At 35.9% G+C, this 18,703-nt stretch overlaps 3 protein-coding genes and 1 long non-coding RNA gene across 10 annotated transcripts; 1 reads left to right on the plus strand and 3 right to left on the minus strand.

Moving 5' to 3' along the window:
* Positions 1–114: 114 nt before the first annotated feature.
* Positions 115–3,366, minus strand: LOC111785390 (syntaxin-71-like). The gene is made up of 9 exons (XM_023665802.1): positions 3,076–3,366; positions 2,739–2,864; positions 2,333–2,492; positions 2,131–2,216; positions 1,964–2,032; positions 1,837–1,881; positions 1,647–1,709; positions 1,421–1,497; positions 115–350 (listed from the first exon to the last, which is right to left on the minus strand). Exons 1-9 carry the CDS (start codon positions 3,229–3,231, stop codon positions 335–337), a joined length of 798 nt encoding a protein of 265 aa, XP_023521570.1. The 5' UTR covers positions 3,232–3,366; the 3' UTR covers positions 115–334.
* Positions 3,367–6,742: 3,376 nt separating this feature from the next.
* On the minus strand, positions 6,743–9,123 carry LOC111787482. Its single transcript, XM_023667454.1, has one exon. It carries the CDS (start codon positions 8,397–8,399, stop codon positions 7,506–7,508), a length of 894 nt encoding a protein of 297 aa, XP_023523222.1. The 5' UTR covers positions 8,400–9,123; the 3' UTR covers positions 6,743–7,505.
* Positions 9,124–10,418: 1,295 nt separating this feature from the next.
* On the minus strand, positions 10,419–17,879 carry LOC111788658. Of its 7 annotated transcripts, none has more exons than XR_002814190.1 (7): positions 17,644–17,879; positions 15,438–15,556; positions 14,978–15,153; positions 14,430–14,601; positions 13,095–13,220; positions 12,843–12,993; positions 10,419–10,638 (listed from the first exon to the last, which is right to left on the minus strand). It is a non-coding gene; the product is annotated as an uncharacterized LOC111788658 (long non-coding RNA). The 7 variants fall into 7 exon arrangements; XR_002814192.1 differs by lacking the exon at positions 17,644–17,879 and adding an exon at positions 16,167–16,280; XR_002814193.1 differs by lacking the exon at positions 17,644–17,879 and adding an exon at positions 15,658–15,822.
* LOC111788657 (BTB/POZ domain-containing protein At1g55760-like) lies at positions 14,926–17,025 on the plus strand. Its single transcript, XM_023669085.1, has 4 exons — positions 14,926–15,177; positions 15,392–15,537; positions 15,866–15,984; positions 16,215–17,025. The coding sequence occupies exons 1-4, from the start codon at positions 15,059–15,061 to the stop codon at positions 16,815–16,817; spliced, it is 987 nt and encodes a 328-aa protein (XP_023524853.1). The 5' UTR covers positions 14,926–15,058; the 3' UTR covers positions 16,818–17,025.
* Positions 17,880–18,703: the final 824 nt, after the last annotated feature.

Raw genomic sequence — 18,703 nt, forward strand, 5'->3', positions numbered from 1 at the left:
GTGAACTTATCAATTCTATATTTGGATAAATGCCTAAAAGTATGTATTGTTGCATTCTATCCAATTTATCCATCATAATCGATCAGAGTCCTACGTATGGAGCTAAAATATCCATCATGGAGATCAGAGTTCACATTTCAAGTCCAAAGTAATGAGAGGTTGATTTGATGAGTGCAACATTCAATAATCAAGCATGATAACAAAGATTTGCCAATGCAGCGACTTGTTTGAAAAAGAATATGCATACAAATATTAGTAAACATCACAAACACCATCAGATAATGTGCTAAAATATTGATACTCATCTTAGCAAGAAGATTTTCCCTCTGTTGGCTCATTTCTTCAACACACTGCAGAGGAAGCAACTCGATTATAGAGCTTCAGCTAAAATATAAACAGTTTCGATATGTAATATACATGACAAAATCTCTAAAGTAAAGGCAATGGTTCCAGCCAGAGAAATCATGAAATCTCCATCTTTGGTTCTAAAAGGAACATCACTTTCTTTTAATATAAAATATAACCAATATATTATTATAAGGGGTCATTCCTTGCATTATTATACCCAAGGCCTACTCTCTCTAATTCTGGGCAAGGGTTTGAGTTACCAGCTTTTCAACCTAAAAGACTGAACCTAGGACCTTGAAAGGTTATTTATAGACATCCCAAAACCTTGCACTAATAGGGCATCCCTGGGGGTAACAGGAATCTCGCGTTTTATAGTATGAGGTTAACCAACGTAATACATTAAATGAATAAGTAAAAATCCAAATTGGCATAGATTTCAACAATTCCCCAGTAATACTACTCCAGTTGAACATGGAAAGCTCGATCAACTAGATAGGATCAGAATCATGAACTTGTATAATCACAGTCACCATACAAAATTAGTATAATCTTTCTAAGGATATATGGATGGGAGAGCAGTTAAGACCCTATTACAGTTTATAATTGATATGAGATTGTCTGGGACAGCACCTAAGGCCATTCCCCAAGATAATTTTGTGATTCCCATTAACTATCACAACCCAAAAGAGGTTCCCAATAGATTGCACATTCGACAAGAAGCCAAGCCTATCAATTGTCAATTAACCAATACCTCCAGAGATCTAGGCTTCTCTATTCTTTTCAGATGCCTATTCCTCAGATAATTTTAATACGAGACTTAATCCAAGAAGAACACCAACACTAATGATGAAAGAAAGGAGAAGACAGAGAGAAAGAAGAAGAATAGATAAATGTTGCAGTCTCATTTCCCAGTGCAACATGTACCAAATTATAGATATGTACGTCAGATTCATTATGTGATGGAAATAGTAAACATAACACATGAGGAGAATTTTAAAAAAATATAGAAATGCTCAATGATTTTAAGTATCCTTCTTCTTTAGGGGCAATGAGGTGGAATGTAAGAACTTACTTGTATAGGTAGGCAGCAATGCCCAAGATTATGCACAATAAAATGATATCAATACAGAAATTTCTGCTGGACCTTAGCTGTAGAAAAATAAAGTTCACATTAGATGAACTTACAAATGTGTGACAAATATACATACAAATCTAGGTATTGTGCATGCACAAGGGTATACATGTCAGGAACTGACGATAAAGATTAAATAATAGAAATCAGAGGAACAAATCAAAACCTGGTTAACTGTGTGCTTTAATCTGACGTTGGTATTCTTAAGATCAGATGCAGCCTTGTCCACCTGATATGATACATAAAGCACATTTGGTAATGATTATAAATATGAACACTGAATTTGCAAGTACATATCTACATATATGTATGCATAAGTAAAAAATATATACATATTATGAGAGAGATATTGTTACCTTAGTGTCGATCTCGTCCATCAAAGGAACTTGCCTGTCTATTTCCTGCAAATAACATCCCACAATCACAATCTACTAATATGTTGATATGGAAAAAAGGAAAATTGGGGCATAGAAGGTAAGTAACCTCATTCATATCATGAGCCATGTTCTTCAGAGTGTCCAACCCTTCTGATATCATGTCCAATCCTTGATCCTGCATATGCATCAAAACGAAGGGTTTAAATGACAGCCATTAACTAGAAAGCAGGTTCTTGAATAAAGAGACTACACTAAGGGATACATATGATTAACCTGCTTCATTTTCCGCATTTCATACTCTTGCCTGAACTGACTCGACTCCTCAGTGTGTTGGAAGTACTCATCATCAAATCGCCCGTCTTTATCAATTCAAATGTGCAGATCAAAGATATGATTAATTCATGGTATCCACAACTAAAAGTAGAAAGATTTACAAAAATGGTAGAACGAAATTTAACCGAGTTTAATGCATCACCTGAGTCAAATTTTATTTCAGTGCGTGAAGCAGAGGATGTCCAACCCCCATTCTTCTTCGTGGAAGTAGCAGTCCCATCTGGTATGGCTTGAATCCTATCGGGCAATGCAAGCACCAAATCATTTCGAGTGGTGAGATCTTCAGTTGATAGCCCCTTCACCTGTAAATAGATAATGAGACCATCGATGCAATCTAGAGATAGAAGATATGCAATTCAAATCCAATGACTTAACTTCAATAAAGTATAAAAATTCCAAAACCAAACTAAATGCATAATGAATTTAAGGAACCAATCCTTTAATCACAATCTTCTCATCAATTCATATGAAACATCTAGGTTTCAAGATGGAATTTGAGTAATCAGAGTAAAATTTTAAAAAAAATTGTAAAGACAATGAACACACACCCTCTTTAGAGCCAATCTCTGCAACTTGGGGATCTCCTCCAGTAATCGAGCCTTAGTACGACGAATCTCCGCATTCAACGCCACCACCGACGCCCTATTCTTTTCTCTGGAAGCATCCTCCGCTTTCTGCACAACAAAATAACACCGAAAATAGAATCCAAACCTCCTCGCCGCAAAATTAAAATACTCAATCCTCTACGAATTACTCCAAACCACAAGTAATCCACTGAATTAAACCTACATCAGAAAAATAACAAGCTACCAATAACCTTGATTCCCCTATCCAGCAGCACAAGAAGTAGAAACTGAGAAATTGACTGAGGGATCGGGGACAAACCTGGAGGGCAGCTTCAATGTCGGCTTCGACAGTAGCATAAAGTCGAGCAAAGGCATCATCGCCGGAGACATTGAGATCCCTCTGCTTCTCTACGTCGTATTTGTCATACTTCTGGCAGATCGCGTCTACTCTGGTCAAAAGGTCGATGACGCTCATCTTGGATTCTTCGCCTCCGTGCTCCGGTAGGCTTTCGGTTGACTTACAGCGGTGAGATCGGTGAGAGATATCTCCAGAAGCTGTCTAAACAGAATTTCTTCCAATTATTTCCTCGCTGTCACAAAAGCTTTGAAATTAATATGAAAATTAATTAATTAAACTTTTATTTTCCAATTTTTCTCTATATTAAAGTGGAATATTATATATATATATATATATATATATATATATATATTTTTTTTTTTTTTTTTACTTAATAAAAATTATACGCACAATAATAATTAGTTTTAAATATCTACCTCTTACTTGAATTGCATTATTTTAAGAAAGAAAAAAAATGTTAAATTATATTTTTTAGTTTTTTTCTTATTTTATTAAATAAAATTATAAAATTATGAGAGACTAAATTCGTATAAATTAAACTTACTGGCTTCATTAGTTTTAGTTGTTTGACCCAGTTTCCCAGAGACTCTCTCTGAGACAGTACCCAGATTGTTACGCATTTCGTGCCGGTTGGAACTTACCCAATAAGGAAAGGAATTTCGCTACCTTAGGATCGTTATAGTTACGGTCGTTGTTCACCGAGGCTTCGGTCGCCGGCTCTCCTGTCATCAGGTCACCAACTTCCTTGCCCTTCCGGCACTGGACAAACGTCAGCCCCCATACATGGTCTTACGACTTTGTGGAGACCTGTGTTTTTGGTAAACAGTCACTCAGGCTTGGTCACTGCGACCCTTTTTGTGAGGAGGAACCCCTTCTCCGAAGTTACATAAAACTCAAATTTGAATGAAAAAATAAATTAAGAGAATTAAAGAGAAATAAAATTATGTCACTAGTGATAGGGACCACATTGGTACGTAGTATAACATACATGTACCTATCAGTGCAGCAAGTATACTATGTGGATGCGGTTACGGGTCTCCAACTATTCCGAAATAGTAATCTTATCAAAGCAATGCAAGGTACTACATAGAGCCGACATACACGAGGGTCACTCTCTCTTGTGTCACATTTTCATTGTGAGACTATTAGGGTTAGGCTGATTACCCGGGTGGTTATATGTAGCAAATATAGATCAAAGTTGGAAATAAGACAACATACACTAGGAATAGAACGCAATGATCTAGATAGCTCGAACTCGGCTACCCATTAGCCTAGTTAGCGAGCTCTAAGAGACTAGCAAGCAAGTTAGAGAGAGATTTGGTAGAACCTAAATGGTAAGTCTAAGCGAGCCCACGACATGGTTTTATGGTGTTTGGGTATAAGTAGGAGCTCCTAGGGGGTTGATGTTGATTGTACACCAAGCAGTCGATCATTGTGAGGCATTGAATCTACGACGGTTCTTTGAATAAGTTTTCTATAATATTGCAAGAGATGGTTGGGAGGAATCACTGGAGTCGGGTCCTCCTCGTTGTGTTCTTCAGGTGAATTTGCAGAAGGCCTATGATTTTGACGATTGAGATTTCATTTTTTAAGGTATCGCTCCAGTTTGTTATTAGATTAGAGATAACATTAAGTACCCGATTTTTTATCTTGGTGAAGATTCTTTGCTGATTTTCTTGGGCTGGTGGGGGCTTCGTTGGGGTGATTCACTCTCTCTGTATTTTTGTGTGTGTGATGGTTATGGGGTTTTCTTTCTTCATCAGTGTGAGTGAATCTGGCTGACATTTTGTTTCGCTGACGATTTAATGGTTTTTAGTAGTGTGATCAAGATCGTCTGAGGTATGTATAAATTTTCTTGCAAAGGTTCGAAGCCTTATACGTGTTCTTGATACGTAGAGGTTGGCTGACTTTTTGGGGTTTCTAGGCTTCTCTTGCGTTACCTAGGCCTTCTTTTGATATCGGGACGGTTGACATATCAAGATTGCGAGCCTTTGCTAGAGCGAATTACTGCTTGTGCTAGTAGTTGGGTTGTACATTCCCTTTCCTGTGCTAATAGGTTGCAACTCATTCATTATGTTTTTAGAGTTTTAAGGTGTTCTATGTCGGTGTCTTTGTGCTTCTTGCTCAGGTTATCAATCAGGTTGAACATGTCGCCAAGGTAGTCTGGGCAAATATTTTCCTTCCACATAGGGAGGATGATCTTGGTATTAGGCATCTTAAGTCTGAGAACTTTGTTACTGTGATGAAGTTTCTTGATTTTGATAGTTAGGGCTAATTCCCTATGGGTTACCTGGGTTGAGGCTTATATGCTGCAAGAGTGAGGCCTTCTGTGCGGGGGTCTTAATGTTGGAGCTTAGTGAAAAGTCATAGGCTTATTTATAATCTGTTGCAAGAAGAGTTGCATTTTGGACTGCACGCCTTATCCATCTCTGCTAAGACACCTGATGAACTCTGAACCCAATGGAGAAAGATCCACCATCATAACTCACTTGAAAGATGTTTTCCTACTTTTTTTTTTTTTTTTTTTTTTTTTTTTTTTTTTTTTTTTTTTTTTTTNCCAATTTATATTACTATTTAGTGGATGAGGAGGAGGAATTTCTGAGTGTTTAAGTTACAGTTATTATGATGTGAGGCTTAGAAGTTAGAAGTTAGAAGTTTTGCTGTCAATGGTTCTGTAAACAATTCTTGTTCTATGATAAGAAAATGAAGAAAAAGGAAATGAGGTTGTTTTGTAAGATAAGAAACAAAACTCATACTTTACCAATGAAATTTGTGATGGACTCATTTCATAGGTACAAAAGGAATATAATAATGTATTTGTCCTCTTTGGGTTTTCCATTTCGGGCTTCCCCTCAGGTCTTAAAACGCGTCTACTAGGGAGAGGTTTCCACACTCTTATAAAGAATGCTTCGTTCTCCCCCCCAACCGCTGTGGGATCTCACAATCCACCTTCTTTCGGGGCCAACGTCCTCGCTGGCACTCGTTTCCTTATCCAATCGATGTGGGACCCTCCAATCCACCCCCTTTTGGGGCCAGCGTCCTTGCTGGCCACACCGCCTCGTGTCCACCCTTCTTTGGCTTTTTCGTCCAATCATGGCGAACTCTAAAGGGACCAGTTTAGCCATTGAATTTGGGATTTCTTCATGGTTTTGTGGAACTCGTTGGAGACAGGACTGATTTTGATTAAACTGATGGATAAGGTTATTTGGTTAGAATGATGTTACCTTAAATAGACAAACTTCTATAACGAAAAGGAAATAATCTAATCTATTACATTCAGAAAATTTGAAATCTCAACTTCAGAGCTCTTCAAATTTCTACAATTAGAATGTAAAATCTATGATCTTTTTGTAGAAGTTTCAAGATTTAGTTTGCCTCTTCAGGAATTATCTTACAGTTTTGGCTCTCAACACATCTGTATCACTTTATGTCATAAAGGAGATCGGTTGATGTTTCTATAGGAATTCTCCAGTAAATTCTCTCTTATTCCCTTCAGTTTTAGATTTGCGGATTTGACTAGACTCTAGAGCATTCTTTTTTTTTTTTTTTTTTTATTTTTTTNTTTTTTTAATTTTTTATTTTAATGTTCAATAGTGTCCTTTGATGGCGTTTCTTACTTTTCCATCCCTTGTCTTGGAAAACGTTTTTGATTGTAAGATTGAGCTATATCTTGTCCTGCGCTCATCCAGTAATTGTTTTCTAGTTTAGAACAAAGTAATCTTGTGAATGTAATTTATGCAATGTGAGGGAGCTAGTTTTTTTCCCCATCTAGGCTTAAATTTAATCACTAGGAGTATTATGAGTTTTGCTGGTTTTTCCCCATCTAAGCTTTATATTTCATATATGGTTATCTGTTTTAAATATTCATTTGGGGACATGCTTAATAATGAAATCTTTGATTGGATTAATTGATAACATATGGTATAGTGGAATTCAATTATCTGTCAAAAGGGACAACTAACATGCTGTAGATCTAGATGCACTTTAAGGTCTTGGGTTCAAAATTGTGTAGCCGTTTGTCTAGCAATCTTTATGGGATTCCCAGCAGTAAGTATGGTAGAATTAGACAATGTTCTGTAGCAGAGAATCTTCAAGGGATATTTGATTGATACTCTGAGACAATTCCCCTGAAGCTTTTCTCAGAGCCATATATGTTGGTTGATCCTAGGTTTCACTCATACTAATTGTGAGTGAAAAGTCACCTAAAAGGTCCACAAACAAGCCCTATTTGATCCAGTATTTTCCTTGCATTAAGTATGAGTATGTAGAATCCAAAAAATAGTGTTTTAACTGATGTTTCAAACCTGTTCAGACTTATATTCATATCTGTAATTTGGACAATCCATGCAGTGATATTGTAGAAGGTATACAATTATATACATTTCGCTTCTTCACCTCTTGGTGTTGCAACTCCGAGCAACTAAAACACCGGTTGGTGGACTAGTCATCACCAACTGGCATCGGCTATGCAACCAGTATGAGTAATGGATGGCACCCAGTGAAGCTCTAACTCTGAAAGTTCCTCTGATGTTATAGATTACTTTGTTGTTCTGTACCTGTCGTCGAAGTATGAACCCGGAATTCTGTGGCAAGTAAACCAGACTGGATATCAGGTGAACAGGTTGTAACCTCACTTCTCTTTTTCTTTGACTGAAAGGCTGGATTGCTTGAGTTGCTATGAGTCTATCCCCAAAAAAGAGCTCTATGTCTGCGTTTTCGTATCTTACATCGATTCTGTGATTCGGGTTGGTGAAGTTTGCGAGAACGGTGAAGTCACCATTGAGATATTCAGGTGCGTCGAAGTAGATGGTGCTGAGGCTTGCATTGGGTATGTCAAACATAGGATTTCTTGGTCTAACAACCAAGAAAATGATTAAAGTTGCAATTCCAAGGAAGATGAGGAGAAGACTAAAAATGAGACACAAGATTGCAAAACACCATATAATTGGATTGGTTTGGCGTGGCCGAGCTTGCTGTAGTAATTGTGATTTTCTGTAGTTACTGGAATCTATGGTATTTGGATTCAGCAGTGGAGTGTGTGGTCTTGTAGCTTGATCTTGTATGACTATTTGCTCCAAAGGAGTCAGGTCTGCCTGTCTTGAAGGTGAAGCAGCAGGGATAAGAGCAGCAGATGCTTGAGTGACTGCTGCTGAGGCAGGGGATGGTATGGTTGTTGGAAGAGCAGCTGCTTCATGGGACGGTGAACTTTCCGACAGAGGCACGAGAGGGCTCGGTGGTGGCGGTGGCAGCAGAGGAGGAGAAGGAGGAGGAGATAGAGGAGGCATCTAAGCAAGGCTGAATGAGAATCCTCAGAATCAAGGATAAGTAAAAGAAAATGGGGAACTAAAGAAGCTTTTGATAAAGGGTGTGAGGCCAATTAACTGAGGTGTTTATTGATATTGGGAAAAGAGGGATGTGCTTTAAAAGCTGAAATAAAGTTGAACCAAAACAGGTGTCTGTATTTGAATAACAACTTCAGCTTTTGGAATTGCAGCTCCCTCCAAGTAAAGCTCCAAAGGGAATTTGTGGTGATACCACAAACTTACATGAGGCACGCCCTTGCTTACTCACTCGGGGTTTGACCTTGAACTAATAGATATTGTTTGCTTTGACCTGTTATGTATCGTTGTCAGCTTCACGATTTTTAAACGCGTTTGCTAGAGAGAGTTTTCCACACCCTTACAAAGAATACTTTGTTCCCTTCTCGAACCGATGTAGGATCTCACAATAACATCCTAGAAGTCTCTTAGTTTTTTCCACTTGGTTTCGTGTGAACTGTCATGGAATCTAACAAATCTTGTGTGGTTTTTTTTTACTCACTCATAACATCCTAGAAGTTTCTTAGTTTTTTCCACTTAAGTTTCATTTGAAGTGTGGTGGAATGTAACCAATTTGGGTGCTTTTCTTAGTTGTCCATTTGAAGTGCATGAAATAGTGGGCTTCGTCATTTGTGACCAACTTTTTACAAGAGTTTTACGACCAACAAACCTCAGTGCAAGCTGAATGGTTGGTGGGTAGTGAATTATAGTATTATTTGACGTTTTATTATAGTCAAATAATTTGTATCATTAAAGATATTTAGCTTTCAATTAGGGTTTACATAGGTATCATATTTAACCTTTTATTTTAGTCGAATATTGTCTTTCATTACGGTTTATGTACGTTTAGTTAATTGAAAACAAAATCTCTCCTCATTCTAACTCTAATATCCCCCTATAGTACATTATGGGGCATTTTAGCCTTTACAGGTGTAGACACGATTTTGGTGAACGGTCAAACACCTTTATACTGATCCAATATGGAATAGTAAAGACTTATCTAGGATGAAAGCATGTAAAAGGGGTTTGGAACGGGCATGCAACCATGGACAATACGTCCTGGACAAGCAAGATCGAGATATCTGTCATGTGGCTATTGACAACACGCCTTGGACATGTATGACCGTGACATCCTCCCCCACTCAATTGGTTGACATCTCTGTCAACCGACCCGAACAAGCAAGACTAGGACATCTGTCATGCGGCCATAAGCAACATGCTTTGGACAAATATGATCGTAACTTAAATGGAAGGTGATAGAATCATGGGTGGGTGAAATTGTTGAAAAAAAAAAAAAAGGGGAGGTTAGTCAAATGTGGAAACTAAGGAATAGAAGACAAAAACTTGGGTGTTTATATAAGATGTGCACATGATAAAATAGAAGACGCCATCTATGTTGCAAAAAAGAAAAAAGAAAAAGAAAAAGAAAAGCCCATTTTTAATTCTTAGCCTTTAAGATATATATCAATAAAATCATTTATTTATTGTAAATCAATGAATCAATTATTAGTACATCAACTTAAAAAGGAAAGCTATTCAATGCTTCTTTCTTATTATTTTCAAACTAACATTTTTTTAGTTTATAAAATATTTATTGCCTTTCAAGCTAAGAAAGAAAACCAGTGGTCACTATTGGCTGTCCATCATCATTATTTTATATCTCTCTTTCTTTTTTTTCAATTTTTTCTTTTGAAAAAACATTGAAACTTTCATCAGCTTCAATATACCTTTAAAATTTGAAACTCTATACCTTTTTGAAAACCATTTATACCATTAAATTTTGAAACTGTATCCATAGGAACCCTAAATTAATTTTTTATTTATTTATTTATCTATCTATACTTATTTTTAGAAATGTATCAATTTAAGGTGAAAATGTTAGTTTACACATGTACAAATAATTCTATAGATATAAGATTGTTATTACATGTATGTCTTAGCTATGGTATGCGAAAAATTCATTAGAAAAATTTTGCTTTGCCATGGGTTAAAATGTTCATAAATTTATTAAAAGTTTAATAGTGGCACTGTAGAAATAACAAGGTTAAAAAGAAGGAAAAAAAACCTCTCTAATCAAAAGTTAGAACGATTGACACGCCCTAACATCTAGACTACAACTTAATTGTAGAAATCTAACTAACCGTCACTTGATTCTATGGCCTCATCAACTGACGTCATCATCCATATATGGGGCTCTTGTCTTTACCTGAAAAGATATTAGACGTGGTTTGAATTTTAAAAAAATATTTAGTAAGTGATCCTATTGTTGAGGTCGAAGAATGCTATATAAGATCTTTCGGTAACTCGGGTAGAAGAAAGTAAGTAGCTCTTTCTACTGCACACCGACTGACTATGGTTACACTTATTGAGGTAAGTAAGGAGATTATATCACTTCTATCTTTATTAAAAGAAATTAGCTACAAGTTGGAAAACAATATTCATTTAGCAAAGAATGAAACACATCGAAGTGAGATACCATTTTACTGGACCAGCTTTGGAAGATGGAGCACTGGTGCTTGACAGAGCCAGAAAGTTGGAATCTAATCACCGTACTTATGAACCACGTGAGATTCTACACCAAAGAGGGAAGCTAAACATTTCTTATAAAAATGTGGAAACTTCACTCTAACAGATGTGTTTTAAAATCATGAGGCTGACGGCGATACATAATTGACCAAAACTGACAATATCCGCTAATGGTAGGCTTGAGCTGTTACAAATGGGTTTAGAACCAGACACCGGGTGGTGTGCCAGCGAGGACGCTAGGCCCCCAAGGGGTGGATTGTGAGATCCCACATCAGTGGGAGAGGGGAACGAAGCATTCCTTGTAAAAGTGTGGAAACCTCTCCCTAACAGTCACATTTTAAAATCATGAGGTTGTAACGATACGTAACGGGCCAAAGCAGATGATATCTACTAGCGGTGGGCTTGAGCTGTTACAAATGGTATCAGAGTTAGACACCAGGTGATGTACCAATAAGGATGTTGACTCCTAAGGGAGTGGATTGTGAGATCTCAGGTCGATTGGAGAGGGGAACGAAACATTCCTTATAAAAATATGGAAACCTCTCCCTAATAAATAGGTTTTAAAACTGTGTGGCTAACGAGGATACGTAACGGGAAAAACTAACAATATTTGCTAGCAATAAACTTGGACTGTTACAAATCATCAAAATGAACGAATTGCTAATTCACCTACAACTTTTAACTAAAAAAACAAACAATATAGATAAATCCAAAAAATCACTGATTTCAATAATCTTAGAAACTTTGAAATTGTTGGACACAGCAAGTTCCCAAGCAAGTACATCTACTAAAGATTCAGATCTAAGTATTGGCATTAAAACAAATGTTAACAACCATACCATATGTCATTAAATATTTTAATAAAGTTATAACATACTTTATAGTAATTGGAGAAGTTGAGAGATCATTAGTCAAAAGTGATTTGGTTGTTAGTTTGGAATTAGTAGTGCACACCTCACTGATTAGCAGAATCTACCACTCCCTAACTTTTTTATATGTCCCTCTCTTTTTATAACACCAATTTACAAAGTAATTTTAGGGTCCCATTGCCATTTTCTAGATCTCTTAGTGGTGGTTCAAACTTTTATATTTGCTAGAAAGATTATGAGTTTTTTTATTTATTTAATTCTATCAATGCACTAATTTTCAACTCAACTTTAATATAGTATAACTAATAACATTATAATCTTCAAACCTCTGAGACTCAAAAAATAAAAATTATAAATCAATAGACTTTTTTTTGTCATATTAGTTGACTAACAACATAAACTACTCTTAAAACTGGCTACAAGCTTCCTCTCCTCAAAGGTAGTTAACCCCAACTTTCTTGAATTTCAATCCAATAATGCTGGTTCATCAAACAATATTCCTACACAATCTCTTTCTATAATCTTAAATTTGGCTAAAATTTGATAGATTTAAGACAATTCTATTAGTTAAATGATAAGATACAAAATTAATTTATCTATTATATATAAAATTGAATTGAATATCTAATAGCCCCTAAACTTTCAATTTCTAACTACTCCAAAAAAAAATGTGACAAGTAGGCCAATGATATATAAGACTCAAAATTAAAATTATGGATCTTATAGAACATAAAACTATAAACTTAAAAAGGACTTTTTAAAAACTTTTAAAATTAAAAAACCTATACAAACTATAAATTTAAAGACCTTTTAAATTTAAGAGGCAAATATCATTACCTCTACAAAGTTTAATATTTATGTTTGAAGTTTGAACTTGAGTGAGTGACATCTAATAAAGAAGTGAGTAGAGACTTTTGATTGATGTACAGGTAGTTAATTCAGAGAATGATTGGAGTTCTCCCGATCTTATTCCATCATGCGATCATAAATAGTTGAAGGGTAAGAAGATACGTACAGAGAATGAAAAGAACACGTCCTTCGAAGATGCTCACACAGTGTGCCATTTGATTTGACAGAACAGAAGTGGTCAGAAGCCAATGAGCAATGGATGAGATGAGGTTAGATGAGATCATATCACATCATATGGGCCATTCAATAACCTGTTCCTGCGTCAGCAAAATTAATTAAATTAGTTCTTTTGTATTACGAGGAAAGGATGATTTGGAAGTTGCTTCTAATATTGGGAATTCGGATTCTTCAGCTTAACTGGATTCCATAGGATTCCCTCTTCGATGCCCCACTTTCTGATACCTTTCTTCTTCATACGTAATTCATGTTGTGGCTTTCTCTGTGTTTGGTTACATCTAAACTTGAGCAAACTCTATCTCTCTTCCTAAATCATTCATCAAACCACAGTTTACTTCAGTATGATATTTACTGGCATAGAATAAATCCAAAGGATCGTATTCGAAATTACAAACAATTATGAGGTCTTTGAATTATAGTGTAGAGTCCACCTCAAAATTGGAAAGAGAAAAATTATTTTATCTCCTATTTTATGGACCTCACAACTTACTTGAGAATCATGTAACAGTATCATTCAATCTCTTTCTACTCTACCCAGAATTATTAAATAAACTAACAATAAAAATCAAATCATGTCCTGTGTAAATAATTGCTCTCTATTTTAGAAGTTTACTAGCATCTTTTTTATAATGGGTTAAAACCAAAGGGGGTATTTTGATAATTATTATATTATGTTCGATTAACTTTCTTAACACAACCAAGCATAGGAATAGTAATATAATTTCACTTTTAAGTAATTCTGATTAAATGAAATCAAAGGAATGCCAGTTTTTACTGTTCTCATGCCTAATTTTTTATTATTCTCATTCTATATTAAATATGAGGGGCTATAAATTGGTAAAAAGACCAACTCAGTTCAAATCCCCTACTCTCCTTTTTAACTCTGTAAAGTTAAAATAAAAGAAATATTTAAATACTGAAAAATAAAGGTGAAGCTTTCAGAATTCCTATTAACTTCCTAACCTCCTTTCATTTTCTTATGGAAAGCAAAGAGGAAAGTGGAAGAGTAAGGTAACCTAATCCAGGTATAAACTTAATTAAAAGTCATTACAAAATCAGACGTTTCTTTTAGGTTTTTCAAAACGTATTTTTAGGTTAAATTACAGATTTAGTACTAATTTTGAAAGTTATTTAATGAATCTCTAAATTTTAAATAATATTTAATAGATCGTCTCTTAAATTTGAAAGCAAGATTATAAATTTTCTAACACAAAACTGGAAATTTTACTCAACCTATTAATTACTTTTAATTTTAAAATTTTTTTAAATACAAAATAAAAAGTTTAATGATATGTTAAAAGACTTTTTAAAAGTTGCCTTGTTACATAATTCATATACTAAAGTTTATAATTTAATCTAATTACAAAATGGTTATGAAGTCGGAAATTGATTCCGCGTGGTATTTTTCAACAACAGCATGGTCTTATGCGGGTGGCCAAGAGACCATCATTGGCCTCCAGAAAAGAACAAGAAGAAGATACATATAATATAATTTCAGGGAAAAAAGATTGCGTACCTCCATGACTGACTGGGGTCCATGAATGCAGAGTGGGTTTTTCTTATTTCTTGTGCTTCCTTGATTCACCAACAATCGACTCCTCCATGCGAAATTACGAATAAATCCCAACAAAGGATTGAAATAGATGCTTTGCTTTGAAGGAGCAAAGACCACGCCTCGAAGCCAAATGCTGAAGCCAAATGTTAACATAAAATTAATGTGGGAAAGAAAACCCAAAAGAAAAGAAGAGGACCAATAGATGATCCAGAAGAATACTCCCAAGACCATTTTCAAACCCTCTTCCGAAAATTAAACCTTCAACATCAATGACGTAAAGAATCACCAACATCTTGGCGTGCTGGGTACAACTGAAAGCGTCAAATTAGATAATAAAAGCAATAAATACACACAAATCAACGTCTTTTGTTTGATCAAAGATTCTTATGCTTTGATCAGCGAGCAGTGCAGAGAAGAAAGATATATTTATATAGAGAAGAGAGAGAAATTTGTCTTCACAGGTGTTGCTCTACATATGTTAATGAGAAATAACTGCAGAATTAGCTAACCTGGGGAAGTCCGGAGAGCACTTCCTCGACGGCATCTTCGGTTGCATCCATGAAATCACCGCAGCCCTAGCGTTCGCTAGGATGAGTGACTCAGCATACAGAGTAGAAACCACATCCCGTCTCGCGCAATGGAGGATCGAGAATCTAGCTTCCTGCACCTACCGCAAATCCGATCCCTTCAAAATTGGCAAGTGGAACTGGTAAATTTACCTCTTTCCTTGTTCTTTAATTTCTTTTGAAGCTATAATTCCAGTGATTAAGGGTGAGGATAAGATTCTAACCATCTCTTTTTAAGGAGATATAGTGATAAGAATCTGCTTTCCCCCCTTCTTCTTGGAGATTTTAATGCTTTTTGTTCTCTATCCAAGCAGGATAGGAATATATGGATGTCTAATATTTTTGTTTGGATTGAAGGCATTTATCAGTGGAAAAAAACAGGCTTTTATATGTTAAATTATACCCAGAGATATCGAGCTTAACAAGGGACAATCCCCCAATTGTATCTTTCACCATCCGAGTGGTTTCCTCTGCAGGAGGTCGGAAGGCTTGGACTCATCCAGGTAATTTCATTCTCGTTCTCTGAACATTTTCAAGGCAGAGTAGTTAGTTTTCAGATAGAAAAGTCTATTCACCTTCTACTATATCTTCAGATTCTGGTTCATAAATATAAGTTGAAATACTTGATTGATGGGTGAACATGGCTAATCTCTGCTAAGAAATTTGGATAAGTGTTTGGGCCTTCATTTCTTATCCTTTTGCCTCCCCTTGTGTGTGTGTGTGTGTGGAAGGGGGAGGGGGAGAGAGTCTTAATTTCCAGAATTTCTTCTTTTCTCTATGACCTTCAGTTCCTCTATTGACCAATGTTGTTACCCCACCACATCCATGCAGACATAATAGACAAACAGCTTAAGAACAACGACGATTTTATTTGGCCAATTGAAGTTCCATTAACAGGAAAGTTCATCATTGACATCGAATTCATTGACTTGAAGATTGCATCGCCCGAGGTGAGCTTATAAATATCTCTCCATTGCGCTTGCGTTGCATATTTCTTCCAAAAATAATGAAACAGTCCAAGGATCATTGATAAAAACAAGCCACACACAGAAGCAGTTGACAAAAGTTATGCCTGATTATTAAGAAAAAATAGTTATCAATGCCTATGTTTAGGAAAGAACTATTTGGATACCCTTTTTTTCACTCCTCTTTTAACCCATTGTTGTCAAATTACTAACAGGGTGGGGAACCTTCCTCCATCTGGGCTAATGGACTGTCACAAAAACGATCAAATGATCGAGCTCTTATTTCGTTGGGTCGAATGTTGAAGGAAAGCATCCACACAGATATCATAATTAATGCTTCTGATGGAAGCGTTGGAGCCCATCGTGCTATTCTTGCTTCACGATCACCAGTTTTCCACAGCATGTTTTCACATGACCTGAAAGAAAAGGAACTATCCACAGTAAACATCCCTGATATGTCCTTTGAAGCTTGCCAGGCTTTTCTTAATTATATGTATGGTAATATCCAACATGAAGAGTTTCTCTCCCATAGACTGGCACTTCTTCATGCAGCTGATAAATATGACATGGATGACCTAAAAGAAACCTGCCATGATAGTCTGCTAGAAGATATTGATGCCAAGAATGTGCTTGAAAGACTCCAAAATGCATCTCTTTATCAATTACCAAAACTGAAGACTTGCTGCATGCAGTATCTTGTGAAGTTTGGTAAGATTCTAGACATCCAAGATGAATTCAATGTCTTTCTACAAAATGCAGACAGGGATCTAATAGCTGAGATCTTCTATGAAATTCTTGATGTCTGGAAAGGTTTCTAGCTTGATGAAGGTGGTGGTTAATGTTGGCGTGTACACATAAGATTGCTACGAGGATTTAGTGTCAGAATTTGTTACTTTGAAGGTGATTCTTTCTCCATATTGTTTGTCCTGATATTAGTAAGGTTTCTCATGATAGATTGATGGTGTTGCAATTGAATGAAATGTAAATACTTTGATGTTCTGTGTTTGGAATTTTGTTTCTACATAATTAAGCGTTTTGCCATCACAAGATCTCACAATACCCTTGATATCCAAAATGCACTAGAAACCATTTGCAAAAGAATGCCAACCCGATCGTGCAGAGGTTACAGACTTTTAGGTGGAGTTTCGGTGGCAGTAAGGTTGGCCTCAGGCTAACATTGTCATATAACAAGAAGAGCAATATTCAACATCATACAGAAGGAAATATGATCCTAAAACACCTATGGGCTGACAGAATCAGAAAAGAATTTACAAAAACCTAACCCACCTAGAAAGTAATGAGTGCATCAACCCAATTCTGCAAGCTATTAATATCAAAGAAACGAAGAAGAAAGGGTCTAACATCCTAAAACACCTCATTACAATCACAACATTCAACATTAAACACAGCAAGAATACGCGTCAAGAGCATAAGAAATCAAAGGAAAACTCAACAGAATAACCAAACATCCTACTCTCACGACTACCTTACAAACTCCCACAAACTAATCACCTAATTCAAAACTCAATCAAAAGCAAAACGCTCCAAGGTAGAATTCCACACAAATTTCCAACTAGACACTTCTGTACACACAACTTACAAAACACATTATAGCTCAATAAACTAATTGAACAAAAACATCACCTCAGCGAGAAGATCAACGATGCAACTCCATCCACACTGTTGGATCGGTTCTTTAGGCCGAAGAATCGCTCTGAAAAGGCTCCACCTCCGGCAGATTGAGAGAAGTAAACAAAAGGAAGGACGGAGATTACCCGTTGGAAAAGAAGAGTAGAGGAATCGAAAATGCAGAGAAGAAGGAGACCGGAAAATGAGAGGGGAGAAGAGAGAGAGGATGGAAGGTGACTTAGAATTTGCAAACGGGAATAATGGAGGGAATATTTTTGGAATATTTTATTCTATGCTTTTTTTTTTTTTTTTTTTTTTTTTTTTTTTTTTTTTTTTTTTTTTTTTTTTNTTTTTTTTTTTTTTTTTTTGTCCAATTATAAATCCAATTGCCAAAGTTTGGACCAAAATTTTAACCCCATATGATACTAAAATAATGTTATATAACCTTTTTCATACGTCACAACCAAAGCACGACGAGAAACCCGACGGAAGTGAAAGGATGAAAATCGAGAAAACCCGAAGAAGGTGAAAGGATGAAAAAAAAAAACAGTTATCGACCCACATTTGTGCCCCATCACCATCTTCAACCTTATTCTCTTCTCGTGCACCCCACCACCAACCCACGACATCATTTTCTTCTTCAAATGAACGGTTGAGTATCGACATCGACTGCTATCTCTGCACGATTTTGTGATGTCTTTTTACTTAATTGATACCCACACATTCTAGCGACTTTCTTGTTAGATAAACATAAGCGGACTTAAATAATAAACAAAAACTAAAATTATAATTAAAATAATGCAATAAGAGAGATGTGTAACCATCCATAGACTAAGTTCCATAAATTTAACTACGAGTCAACTCCATTTTAAGGTTCAACTTTGCATAACACCTAGGGAAAGACTCTAATATCTTCTAGAACTTTCGTTGAGGAGCTCACATGATATGAACCAAGAGACATCAATCATACAATATACTTCAATGAAGATGTGAAGAAAAGGTTGTCAAAATTATCAAAAGATGTTTCAATTCATGCTACATTGAAGAAGAATGAAGTTTGATTGTTGTAAATTTT

The sequence above is a fragment of the Cucurbita pepo genome, chromosome LG02 (genome assembly GCF_002806865.2).
Source record: "Cucurbita pepo subsp. pepo cultivar mu-cu-16 chromosome LG02, ASM280686v2, whole genome shotgun sequence".
Taxonomy (NCBI): domain Eukaryota; kingdom Viridiplantae; phylum Streptophyta; class Magnoliopsida; order Cucurbitales; family Cucurbitaceae; genus Cucurbita; species Cucurbita pepo.